The sequence below is a fragment of the Myripristis murdjan genome, chromosome 19 (genome assembly GCF_902150065.1).
Source record: "Myripristis murdjan chromosome 19, fMyrMur1.1, whole genome shotgun sequence".
NCBI lineage: Eukaryota > Metazoa > Chordata > Actinopteri > Holocentriformes > Holocentridae > Myripristis > Myripristis murdjan.
In genome coordinates, this window is record NC_043998.1 from 20344757 (window position 1) to 20359064 (window position 14308).

General features: G+C 41.2%; 1 protein-coding gene across 1 annotated transcript in view; it reads right to left on the minus strand.

Moving 5' to 3' along the window:
* Positions 1-1716: 1716 nt before the first annotated feature.
* Positions 1717-14308, minus strand: part of LOC115378015 (COP9 signalosome complex subunit 1-like) — a 40989-nt gene continuing 28397 nt past the window's right edge. The window contains exons 13-14 of the mRNA XM_030078126.1: positions 14099-14233; positions 1717-2487 (exon numbers count right to left, since the gene is read on the minus strand). Coding sequence (XP_029933986.1) covers positions 2413-2487; positions 14099-14233 — 210 coding nt within the window. The 3' untranslated portion in view covers positions 1717-2412. The remainder of the gene's footprint in view (positions 2488-14098; positions 14234-14308) is intronic.

A 14308-nucleotide genomic window follows, 5' to 3' on the forward strand; every position in this document is an offset into this window, starting at 1 on the left:
ATCTGCTTTCTGGGACTACAGGCTCCTTGAAATACAACACAAGCCCAACCTTTCTTAAGAAGGAGAGGGTGCTATTTATGGCCTTAGAATTCGATGAGTATAAAACAATGGAGGACAACGACTAATATAGCCTAAACATTTCCAAGCTATCTATGTAACACATCAAGAGAGCATCGAATCTAATTAGCATGAGAAAGCCTATACAGTCTGCTGTAATAAACCACCAAATGACCATGCCACATGCCATGCCATGCCGCACCAGAGGATTCGGCACCTGCCTCTGTGGCTATTACTGATCGCCGCGTTTGCTCTCCAATTTAGCTGCGCACAGGGCTAATATTCTAAAGAAATCAATGCGTTTTCATTCCTTAGAAATCAGAAAAATAAGGCAGAGATTCAAAGTCGAGTGGCTGAGGGCTGCTACCCCCATCCCCCCAGCGCTTCATGTTGGCCATTGTAACAGCACCAATGGGAGCTATACTGTAGTTCAGTGCAAGCCTATTGATTGATGATGCTCTTTTCAGTCAACAGAAAAACACAATCATAATTGTGTGATGTTGCTTCTAAGTCCCCTACAGACAGTGTTATGTGCTGGATTTTATGATATTTTATCCATTTGTTCTGTGTTTTTCTCATTATTTGAAGGTTTGTTTGTTTTATATGTGTTTGATGTATTATGCACTTTATGAGAGTGGTTCTACTGTGTTTGTTTAAGTGAGCTTAATAAGACAAATTCCAGTCAGTCATGTTGTTATGGCAATAAAGTATTGAGTCTTGACCTTCTTGACTGTTTCCCTCTACGCTTGTGTGGAGTATCTTAAAATGATTTAATATTATTGCTGTGAAATTTATATCACACAAATCTAGGGTTCTAAACCATCAAATAACATACTGAGTCATTCCGTAATTGGAGGGTTAACAGTTTGTTTGTTTTTTTGTCTGTGTTTCTGGAGAGTCAGCTCTGCACAGTCAATTCTCCCTGTCACACACTCTCTCACACACACACACACACACACACACACACACACACACACACACACACACACAAATACAGTGAGCTTCAGTTTGAAAATACAGGAAAGACTGTCAGCTACAAGGCAAGCTTTGAATTCTGTCGTTGACTTCTGAGAATTTTGTTTGTTTGGGTTTTGCATGTTGCAGAGGCATGACTGATCTGAAATCTGGATGTGTTTATCTACAGAATGTTTATCTACAGAATGCTCAGTTGCAGGTTAATTTGAATGAAGTTGTAACCTGAACGGCAGGTAGACCAGAGACGCCTGTAAGTGCTTGTGGATATTGTGGTTTTGTCAGGTTTAACCCATCCCTCACACAAAACATTAATACTACTGAACAAACTAAACACTAATGCCTACCGTTCCATATCTGTTCTTATTTTTACATGTAAAAGTTGGCAACCCTTGTTTAGAGTGATTCTGCAGATCTGGTGTTGTTCAATTCAGCTGTGATTTCTTGGCTCAAAACCAATAAAGCCAATCAGCACTGTTAATTAACAAGTTTATTTTGCATAGACGGCAGGTCCTTAATACCCTGATAAAACAGTATGTTGACATGGCTATGCATCAGTGTTGGCTGAAAATGATGCTAGATCCAAGCAGATACATCGCTCTCTAGCAACTGGTTAGGGAAAATCGAATCCCTGTCTCCCATGGATATGGACAGAGGAGAGGCCATGTCAGACTGAAGATGGAAGTATTGATATCAGGCAAGATGTTTTTTTTTTTTTTTTTTTTTTTTTTAATGTGGATATACATTAATAATTCCAAAACTCAGAAAATCTTTGCTTTGAGCTGCCCTCCTTATATGCCAGTTTTGTTTAGCATTAAACCCAGGTTGATTTATTATTATATGAATGAGATGAATGGTTTGGCTGACCATAAATCAGCTGCCTGTGTATCAAGAAAAGAACATTAGTGAGAATGTGGCATATAGAGAGTCCTGACCAAGCTGGCCTCAGCTTTTCATATTTTATTTGAAAATCTCTGGACATCGCCTTTGAGATGTGGCACTGTGGGCATTCAAAGTCTGTCACTGAGAGGTGGACAGCGTGACGGGGGGAGAGCGAGGAAAAGAGGCAGAAACAGAGAAAGAAAGAAAAGTGCATTTTTGATTTAAAACACACACAAACACACACACTGAGTGCTCCATACACAAAAACATGCAGTCGCCTCTACAGCTAAACATACTCAGGTCTTCTGTAAATCAAGCCTTTGCACAGACTGCACCACTACTGATGTCAATACAAGTTCTGACAGTTGTGATGTCTTGGTTTTCCTTTTTCCCGGGGGAGGAGCCCCTTGACAAGTTGGCCAGTGGGTGGTAGTGATGGGAGATGTTTAGTCCCATTTTGTTGGTGAACAGACGTGGTAGCTTCCTCTTGGATTGGAGTGTTCACATGTTGGTGCTCATTCTCGACTGGCTGTTGGCAGAGTTGAGATCCCCTTGACTTCCCTCCCTTGGTGGAGACTGCAAGAGGAAAAAAAGAAGGTGGCTAAAGGAACAGTGCACACAATGAAAATCCTGTCATACATACATACATATATACATATTCCAAGGTATGCTGTTTCCAAGGCTAAATTCCACATAGTGTGTACCTGTTCATACACTATATGGACAAAAGTATTGGACCACCTCTGCATTTTACCGATACAAGGTTTTCTGACATCCCATTCTAAATCCATAGGCATTAATATGGAGTTGGTCCCCCTCTGCAGCTACAACAGCTTCCACTCCTCTGGGAAGGCTTTCTACCAGATGTTGGAGTGTGTCTGTGGGAATTTGGCCCGTTCATCCAGAAGAGCATTTGTGAGCTCAGACACTGATGTTGGACCAGAGGGACCAGCTCGCAATCTCTGTTCTAGTTCATCCCAAAGGTGTTGGATGGGGTTGAGGTCAGGGCTCTGTGCGGGCCAGCCAAGTTCTTCCACACCAAACTCAGCCGGTCATGCCTTTATGGAGCTGCTTTGTGCACTGGGGCTCAGTCATGCTGGGACAAAAAAGGGCCTTCCCCAAACTGTTCCTATAAAGCTGGAAGCAGAGAATTGTCCAAAATGTCTTAGTGAGCTGAGGCATTAAGATTTCCCTTCAGATCGCCAGATAGAGAAGCGTGATTGGTTATTCCACAGAACATGTTTCCATCACTCTAGAGTCCAGTGGCGGCGTGCTTTACACCGCTCCATCTAACGCTTGGCGTTGTGCTCGGTGATGTAAGGCTTGGATGCGGCTGCTCGGCCATGGAAACCCATGCCATGAAGGTCCTGGTGCACAGTGTCTGTGCTGATGTTGATGCCAGAGGAGGTTTGGAGCTCTGCAGTTACTGAGTCAGCAGAGCATCGGCCACTTTTACGCACTATGAGCCTCAGTGCTCGGCGACCCCGCTCTGTAACTTTACATTAATTAGCTATTAATATTCTTTTTCATTTCATTAGTTGTGACACAACCGATGTTTGTTTAGATAAGAAAGCTACAAGCTTTCACTGATACATTTTTCAGAAACCACCACTGATGATGGTTTACAGGTCCATACGATACGGACCTTATATAGAGCTGTACAGCCGTGTGTAATGGTCACGTGTAATGACAGCTGTCGCGGCTGTTGGAGAAGCTCCAAGTGTATTACAGTTAGTGAAAATGCACTTTTGATTTCCCATTTCTTTAACTGACAGATGTAAAGACTGGTGGAGCAGGCAGCAAACTGATAAAAAAAACATCTGGTTAAGGTTGTGTCTTCATACATTTATGGTTAACTGTGGGAGTCGAAAAGAGCCTTGTGCCCATGCGCCCAGTTCGTTGATGACACAGATTTATAAAACAGAATCATGCGTATGTTTATCTATAAATCTGACGAAAAGAATGCACATGCAGCTTTCTGGCTTTGCGCCTACACACAGTTTTAGTCATGAATCTACATAGCGTTTTATACATCTGGCCCCTGGTTGGCACTCACAACACACCAACGTGCTGCCACACAACATTTGAGAAACTCTGATCCACTCCATCCATGTCAGTAGAAACTGGTGTTGAAATGGCCACCAAACACTCAGCAAATTAGCTCTCAGTGTTACAGCTTCTTCCGAGCTGCTGAGGTGATCGGGATCTGGTTGCAAAGTGAATTTCTTGTGCAATGCAGAGAACAAAATGATCACTTCGAGCCCAGAAGGCCTTTATTGACCTCATTATGTAATGAAAGTCAAATCCCAAACAAGGAAATGACTGGTTCCTGCTGAAACTCGCCAGCCAAAGGAGGGCATGTTATGCAAGCATTAGCCTTGTTAAAATTCCCCCATTTCCTTACTCTTTGGTTTTACCAGATACAGAGAAATTTTGTGTTTCTGTTTTTGCTTCCACCTGCCCTGCAGAATATATGTCCCCAGGGAAAGCGTGAAGGTGAACGGTAGCAACATTTCCATAAAAGATGCAAAATAGCTGCAGAGGAATATTTAAATGCTGGAAAAAAAAATCAAGTGAATTAAGTTAGAGTGAATGAGGCGTAGTGTCCTTTGTGTGGGAAAGATGACGTACTGCTGCTATAGGCCAGGGGTGTCAAACTGGTGCCATGGAGGGCCAAGAGGCTGCAGGTTTTCATTCCAACCAAAACCTCCACCAGATGATTTCATTGATTAGTCCCTCCTCTCTGCTTTAAGGTGAGGTAATCAGTGAAATCACCTGGAGGAGTTTTTGGTTGGAAAGAAAACCTGCAGCCTCTTGGCCCTCCATGGCACCAGTTTGACACCCCTGCTATAGGCAACCAGTTTGTTTGTTGACTACATGGCTGTGCTAGTTTGCATAGGTGCATTTCGGCACTTGTATTTCCAAACCTTAAAAAATCCTTGCACATCATGTCATTTCTTTGTATCGAATGAGAACTTTCTTCCTCTTTAGAACGTGTAACAACTTTTCAGCACATTTCTGGGATTTTATTTGACATTTACTGTTTCCATCAAGCATCTTTTATTCTATACGGCTACATGTGGATAAAAAAGGGTTGGTGAAATGTGGAGCTTTCGCTATTGAGGAGATGTGAACAAATTACTGGGAGCATTTACAAGTTGTGCTTTTCTGTCCAAATTCAGGCTGGACCTCTAACTTTGAAAGCCTGGGTTATGTGAACAAGGTCAGCAAGTCACCCCAAACGTCTCCTGTTGGCTGCCCAATTACAACCAGCAGCAGACATTTTCCTTGTTGTGGTAGCCCCACTGCACAAAAGGATTGATTGATTCTTTTATTTTCATGTCACGCACACAAAGTGCCCTACCCTCATAGGTTTACAAGACACCAACAATGCAACTGGAATGGTGAAATGCTTTCATTGCAAAATGATAGATTGTTGTGCAGCTCTGTTTCAAACAAAATACTCAGCCCATGTTCTGACAAGCTTAGCAAATAAAATCTGCTACAAAAAAGGTTTCCTTCCTCATGCCTGGAATAATCCAGGATTCAAAAGAAAACAACATAAATTTAATAAAAAGTATATCCCTTACGTCCTCGTAAACAGCACAGTAAAACAACAAATGAACCTCATTCTCAATTTCACCTGGCGCCTCTGGAGTGGCAATAAACCTGCCCATCTCTATGGCTAATATTAATGTTCCCAAATGTACCTCTGCACATAGAGATCTTTGTCTTTATTTAAATTATACGTCACACTAGCTATTATTTATGAGATAATATGTTCATATTTTTGGTTTATACCATATATCAGCTGGGCATTTTTCTTTATACATGAGAAAAATTTTGCTACTAGTCTGAATATCACAACGTAACCTGTTGTGGAAAATGAAAGAAGTCACCGTCTCCTCTACCTACACTGCATACTGAGGTAGGCTCTATGCACTTCCATGGAGTTTCCACTGATATGTGATTGAGAAGATACTGGCACAATTTTATTTGTTTCCTTTATAATCCACAAACACATGCAACAAAGTATTTAATCAGGGCATATTACATGTACCACAGAGCACACTTCATCATAGAAAATTGCAACTTGCTGATGTTTAGCAAGTGCAGCTATTAAGCATAAAAATTAACTGAATGCGGATTTAAATCACATGCATGGGTGGTCAAAGTTGACAGAGATGAGAAATTAAACTAACATACCTCTCCTTTGTCTGACTAAGAAAGCCGTGTAAAACTGGGAGCTGAAACTGCATGTTGTATGTGTAAAGCATTGTGTGTTTGTGTTGTGAGCCTGCAGAACAAACAGACTGGGTAGGTTAGTTGAAAATCAAACACAAAAAGAGCGAGAAGTAGAACAGAAGGAAGGGGGGAGGTAAAATAAAGACGACCACAACACTACAGAGACAGGGACTGAAAAAATAAATAAATAAATAAAAGAATAAGAGAGACATCAGTTCTTGGAGATAGTCCAAATACCACAGGGAGAGGGGAAAAAATAAAAGAAGTAGAGGCTTGTAGACAGATGAATTGGTGGGATGAGAGAGAGAGAAATACATCACATCACATATTTACTGTCCAGCGTAGCAATACACTGAACAGAATCTCTGCGGAGTCTAGGGCCAGATGCTTCAACTCCAGATTCAACAAACATTCTTAACCATCCAAATGTGCCCTTACTCAGGTCAGAAGAATGACGACGCCCGCCTGTTAGTAAACTGGAGGTGCGTCTCAGCATTTATTAGCATAAGGTAACACCCCTTGAACAATGCCGTGTGCAAAATACTCTGGGACATGTCCAAGAACTGAAGACACCACCCAGCAGGGCTGAAGGCAGGAAAACAACTTCAGCAGCTGAAATCAGAGTTGATTGTGATTGTGTGGTTTGTCAGTGCTGATCCGAGTCAAATTTCCCTTCTTGGCACAATAAAGGTCTGAACTGAACTGAACTAAACTAAAGTACTGTTGAATGAACTTAAAAAAAAAAAAAAAAGACCAGCAGAGTGCAGTCCAGTATATCTCTCCTTTTCAAACACTTTTCAAAGTATACATTAAATTATGCTGACTCAAATATAATACAGTACAATAGCTTGCCAGCCATTTCTCTCTCTCTCTCTATCTCTCTCTCTCTCCTGAAACACACACACGTGCGCACACAGACACACACACACACACACACAGGAGTGAAAATGATTTGTCTACCCACATGGAGATAAAAATGTGATTTTCCCATGCTGTGAATGTTGTCTCGGCAGACGGACATACAGTCCCTGAAATAAAATGAAAATGGTTCAGGACAGAAATGCAGACCAAAAAATGCTCTGTCCAAGCTGGGCGCTCCATGGTTATGCCTTCAGGAGGACAGGACAGTTTCTAAAGCCTGACACCAACAGAGATGTAGTTCTTCTGTGTAAACACTCTAAAATTCATTTAGGCATGTAACTATTTTAATACTAATCGTAGTCTATCGGCTTTTTTGCTGTTATTTCAACAAACTCTCAAATGTCTACATTGAAATATTCTTATTTCATAGTCATTTCATCCGTATAATTACTCTAAAATCTAATCTAAAATCTAATCTAAACGTGATGATGAATTGATATTCATTTAATGCATCAAGTTCTTCAATTTTAAAATGTATGTTTCCATGTGTTGGACAGCTGATGTGAGGACTGTCACAATGAGAAAGCTTTTTCCTATCTTGGTAAGAGTGCTCTTGAGCATCACAAATTGTGGACACAAACAAAAATAAGTATAAATTTGTTTGTATATCACTTCCTACATCTGGCCCTCGAGCAAAGGATCTTGTTATTAGAGGAGCACAAGCCAGATTTATCTGATTACAATTCTAATAATCAGGACTGGTTAACATAGAAAAAAAAAAAAAAAAAAAAAAAAAACAGGACAATGAGGCCTGAGTGTCATTATTTCCCACTGTAATAAACCAAATAAAATAATATTAAATTTAATGCTTCAAGAAAATGAGCTCCATAGATCAGCTTGAATGCTTCTATTCCCCAATGTGCCCATACCTAGGAGACCCCAGATGTCAGTGGTAGTCTAAGGTTTAAAGCAGGGGTGCAAACCCATCAGGGATGAAAAGGTGATAGAGTCAACCCCCCCTGCTAACCCTGACTCTTATCTAAGGGACAAAGCTAAAATGCATTAAAATTGACATGAAACTACATGGATAGTTGAAGAACAGAAATCAAAAACCAGAATATGGTTCAATGTGACCAAACATTAAACAGAGAGACTGACCTGGCCAAAGTAATACCTGACCACTCGTGAAAACAAAGAAAAACTGTAATAAATACAGACCTGGGGACTATAGTCTTGAGATGGAAAAAGCTTTGTAGCTATTGGAACTGCTGTTTGGTCAATTAAAAGGCAAGGCTTAGATATGATATTTATACACTGATTTCACAACCACTACAGCCAAAAGAAAAACTGTCTCAAGTTAATTACAACTCAGCTTCTGTCGTTTTCAGTGAGCTTGACACTCTCCCCTTTCTCATGTGACATAATTAGGCTGCTATAACAAGCGTTCTATTTAACTAAATCGCAAGCCAAGTCTAATGTTCCAAAACAAATCCAACATAACGTTGTGGTTGTGACAGTATTAGCTTTGCTAATATTATCTTAGCATAAAGAAAACTGAACAGGGGCCCAGGAGCTCATCAGGGGCTAAGAGGCCACTCACACTGGCAAGTTTGATCCGCGCCCAAGCACGATTGCCCTTAAAATCCGGATTCTTTGACCAGTGTGATCGCTCCGTATCGTGCTTGAATACAGTACACTTCCCCCGCTCTGGCACGGTTGGAAGGGGTGTGCTTCAGCGCGGTACGGGCGCGTACATGAGCACATGCACGGTCACGCACGCAGTGCGCGGACGTAAATCATGCAACTTTCCTCCTGCCTCTGCAAAACTGTTTAATGTGCGCAGCGCGATTACCGGCGAATGGCCGCGTTGCGCAATCAATAATCAACCGTGTGGTCTGTGTCATTGTCCGTTGTGCTGCTGCAACCGCGTATAAACAAAAGTCTGTTTATAATGAAAGTACAGCAGTCTGTGTGCGGAGATCCGGCAGACCAGGTGCTGGCCGCGGCATCGCGTCGGCACCGGCCGGCACTGGCCGCGGCACCGCGCGGTGCCACCCGGTCACCCCCTGGTCTGCCGGATCTGCCAGGTGCCGCTCCGGCTGTCAGTTGGACCTTTCTGAAGAAGGAGGAAGTTACCTCCGAAACTGTCAAGGTAAATAAACATCCCATGTCTGATTAAAAGGACCAAAAACGTTTTTTAGTTAAAAGGAAGACATGATGTATTTGAACTACATTGATTTATAATGACGTCGGGCCATGCCTGTTGTTGTCGTATTTCAACGTGATGACGCGCACACCGGGGGCAATCGTGCTTGGGCGCGTTTGGGGAAAAAGGCAATGTGAGTGCAGGCCAGCCGGGGACTGGAGAGGGGGGGATTTTGGCTTTAGCACGATACGGACTCAAACTTGCCAATGTGAGTGGGCCCTAACACTAAAGTTTAGTTGGAGCTTTGGCTGAGGAGCACAACTTATGTTGTAATCTTGGGCAAAATGGTAATGAGTAGCCTTGACCTCAGCAACATTATACACGTGGAATCTGGAATAACAAGTATGGTAATGTTAGACTCCATGGAAATAACATTTAACACCTACCAGTAGATCCAAATTGTGATGGCTAGCATTGACTAAACTTTGCAAATGCCATGCAGGGAAGCCAGAGGTTTCACAGCTCTTAAGGGGTTGCTCTCATTTCAGGGATGTGACTCTGTCCTCACAGACCCTCGCCCTCAATTTAAAATACTCACCTCATCTACACAAATCATGCAATTGACCTATTTCGGATTCCAAACAACATTTATTGCCAAAGGGTGAAATGTTTTCACCTGTGTTAAAGGATCACACCAGTGATTTTAAAAGGTGGCTTGTTTACAACAATTTCCCCTCATTATATGTTGCAACAAACCATTTTGCCAATCAAGCAGGGGTACTTAAGATTTCACAACAATATAATCAAAATCCCTCCATTTTCCAATCTGAATTTTTGGTGAAAACAGCCACCTTATAATGTTTGGTTTCTGTGGCTGATAAAGTCACTAATATTCATAAACCACAGAACCGATAATTGGCTGTGTAAAGCAAATGTTTCCCAAGGGACTATTTTGTAGGAGAGGGATTGTTTCGCTCCACCCAATTTCAAGTCAGCAACACACCACAGTGCTGCTGCTGTTAGGAAAACTAATGTGGAGGACTTTATTTTGATTACCACTGCTCTATAGGACATCAGGCTTTGCTGTCATAAATCTAGTGGACCATCTGGCAGGTACTATCAAAGGTGGTAGATGACCTGCTGCCTGCCTCAGATACCCACTGTTCCTCAGTTTTCTGTAGGAGTGTGAGTGGCTGAAAGTGACTCTGAGTATCTAGGTCGTGCTTACAGCAGCTGTGCATAAGGCTGTTTGCCTGTGTTTCTCCACTTTCCAGTCACACACACTGCTTTTACCTGGCAGTCGATGAGGGCACCAGCTCAGCATGCCCTGCATGGTGAGGGAATCAATCTGTGTATTGTCCTGCTTGAGGTACTTTCCATTTTTTTCTAATAAGGTTTTTCCCTCTCTTTCACTGAGGTAGACGTGGATAGGATAAATGCTACTTTTGGTCTTGCGCTTTGTTTTGTTTCCTTTGATCTTATTTTGTTTGCACACTATATTTCACCATTTTGTTTTGTGTTTATAACTTAGGTAAGTTAGTTCTTTGTAAAGTCCTTTGAGACATTCCTGACTTTAACTGACCTAATCTATTAAATGTCCAATATTCCCCAAATGCATTTAGTGTGTATTTTGTATTTTTTATTTATTATTTATTTTTTTTAAACTCAGACTCACACCACTGACCATGATGTCTTGATTTAGCGATAACGACTGGAGAATAGTAGCAGGCTTCTTAGCTACCTGACAATATTGACACATTTCTAAAACCAAGAGCAGCTATTGCTCTGTCTGAAAAAGTTCATGTACTGATTATGGCTTTGCAGTCATGGTGTGTTTCTTTGCCTAGAAAAGTTGGCATGTGGTAACACTTGATTAACTTGAAGAAATTTAAATGACATAATGTCCAACAAATTATAACACATTTCTTATTTTTATTTTTCTATTTGTTTAACTTGAATGTAAGACTGTTTCACAAATAAATATAGCGCAAATATAGAATTCATCGTAATGATGCATATGAATGCTATAACAGCTTCAATATTTCTTTGACAATTTTAATTGACCTCATAAAATAACTGGTGGGTCTGGAGACAAATACTACCTCTACCTGGGTGTCCTAGCATGAAAAAGAGAACCCATGAACTATGAGAGAGCAACACCATCTAAAGTGTGTTTGTTAATGCTAAGTACACATTTTGCAGTTTGTCGGAAATGTTTAAAACTACCCAACATACAAAGTTCAAAGTGGTGCAGTGCAATTACTGGAATGTTTCCCTGGTAAAAAGTATGTGATTAGTTTCTACTGCTGCTGCTGTATGTAATACACAAGCCCTCACCACACCTGCATACCAACACCAAATCCAGCTGAAGTTGCCTCCACTATTGTGTGTGTGCACTTTAGCTACACATAAGCTTTAGCTTTTAATCTGTAGTTGATCAAATTGTTATCACACTGTAGAGAGCAAGCTACCCTTCCCGTCCTTCCCAGCATATACCTAAATATACAAAGAGTGAGAGAGGGGATACAGTCTGGCATCCGTTGCCATCTAATGAAAAGAGATAGAAACCATGCTACTTGCAGGCCTTGTACAAATAAAAGAACTAATGATGCAACATATCAAGCTGCAAAGAAATCAATACATAAGTAAAGGCTAGTACATGTGTACGGTATGAACATCAATATACCAGTAAACGTATCACTAACAAAGGTGCCAGCAAGCATGCTGCAGTCAAATCCTAAAACTAAGTGTAGGCACAACAAGAAAAAGGACACCAGGAAGTTAATTGTTAAGGGACATTAAGTCCCACTGTTCAGTAAATCAGGGTGCAGGTTTTAATGCTATTCTCTAAGATGATTCTGGAAAGGGTGGACAAGCAGCACAAAGAAACCTGTCATTACAACGTGACCATGATAGACCTGTAATGGCTGGATTTAACATTTTGAAGCTTATTTTTTTAGTGCATTTTGCCTTTATTGCAGAGTGAAAATGGAGAGAGATGGGAAACCTTGATAAACAGAAGAGGGGTGGCATGCAACAATGGTTCCAAGCCAGGCTGGGATTTGAGACATTTGACTACTATTTAAGGTCTGCAATTTATTATTTATTTTAAGACATTTTCAGATTTAAGGACCAACGGATAAGCTGTAGAGGGTCTTGTTGCTTAAAGGTCAAATGTTCCCAGCTGACTGGCTGGCTGGCAAAACCTGGTTATGGAAAATGAGGCTGCTTGGTTGAATGTGGATGAGCAATGAGCCGCAAATCCTCATCACCCTTCAACTGAAGTGCTTTTGAGCAAGGCACTTGAAATTAAAAACTGAGGTACTGTTTTCTCATTTTGTTTGTGCTAGGCGCTCATTGCTGTGTGTGTGTGTCTTTGTTTTGTTTTTTTTTGGCAGTTTTTAATGTTGTAATCTTTGGTATTTAATCTTTGGTGTTAATGGAGTTTTCCATTAAATGACGGATGTTTTGACTTCCCACCACCAGGCTGAATGCAATCCTTTGCAACTTATATGGATGCCCACAAGAATTAAATACAATCTGTCCACTGACAGCAAATGACTCACTAATGAGAGTCAATGACGATAGCTATTGTTAGCTGCAAACTTAAAAGAATACACTGCTATAAATATATTCTATAAATCCTATAAATCATTTCTCTGCGAGCAGATTGGCCTGTATTGACCTGTAATAGGCGCAAGCGAGATCCGGCTACTCTAAGTCACACATTTTGGTTGTGTCCCAAGTTGGCTCCATATTGGATGGGACTATTTAAAACCTTTTCATGTATGTGTAACACAGATATAGACCCTAGCCTGTTGACTGCACTGTTTGGAATACCCCCTCAGGATGAAGTGATACCACCTAACCAGGCTGAGGCTATAGCATTTTCCTCTTTACTGGCTAGGCACCTGATACTTTCCGGTTGGAAAAAAGCAGAGCCGCCGACTCACAAATGCTGGGTGGAGGATGTCATGTTCCATCTCAAGCTTGAGCAGCTTAAATATACACTTAGAGGTTCCACCACAAAGTTTAATAAGGTCTGGAAACCATTTTTAAACTATTCTGCAGATGAGTTCTCTGACAACACTGCACAGTAGCCACTGATGTTTTTTGGGTTTTTTTTGTTTTTCTTTCCTATTTTATTGCTTTGTTATTGGTATGGGTCATGTATGTTTATTGTTTTGAGTGCTGGCGTATGTGATGTGTGTTATTTGTTACGTGTGTCTGTATGTATAAAAAATGGAAAAAATTCAATAAAAATATTTGAGTAACAACCTTTGACTGTGTTGTCTGCCATTTTGTTGTGGCGTCATATATAGGTGTTATCTCCATAATTCCAACTTGTGATTTCATTGACTTTTGGACTTTTTCATGTAGGATGTTGGAATCATCCTAGCTCCAAGTGCAATGGAAATTTCAATAAGTGGTCATTGCTGTGCTGTTTCTGCATTTCCCAGAGATCACCTGTCAGTCAAATGGTCTGGGTAGCACTGTGGGCACCTATTTCCTTCCATTTTCCACTGAGGAATTTTCTGTAGGTGGCGCTATTTTCTTTGTCTGTTCAGCCATGGTGTCAATCACAGCCCAGGCTAACTACATAGTTCTTGTTCTATTTGTTTCAAATAAACCAAAAATGCAAACTGTCATTATATCCTGTGTGCCAGGAGATGTAGCTGTCATTGGAAATGTAAAAGCTGCCATGATCTGGGATATAGGTCAGATTACTAATGCGATACATCATTTAACAGAAGACATTTATTTATGTTAAAGTGGCTGTTCAGAGGTTACATGCAGAGGGCTATGGTTGTCAGCTCCCAGTGTGAATAAGTTGAACTGTATGAAAGTGAGGCAGGATGTTGCTGGAAAAAGGCAGATGTGTGCATGCAAAATTGTCTGGATAGATAAACATAATCAGCACGGTGCATTTGGTACCTTGACGTGGATCTGGTTGCGCAGCACGGCAGCCCTGAGGATCATGGCTTTGGCTCGTCTCTGGAACTCCTTTCCCATGTGGAGAGACTTCTCAAACGTGGTGCTTCTCTGGTCCACATCTCTCGCATACAAAATCTGTGGAAGAACAAACCCAGTTTAGTACTGTGGGTGCTTCAGGCAGAGGAGGCTTGGTGGCTAGACGAGCATGCA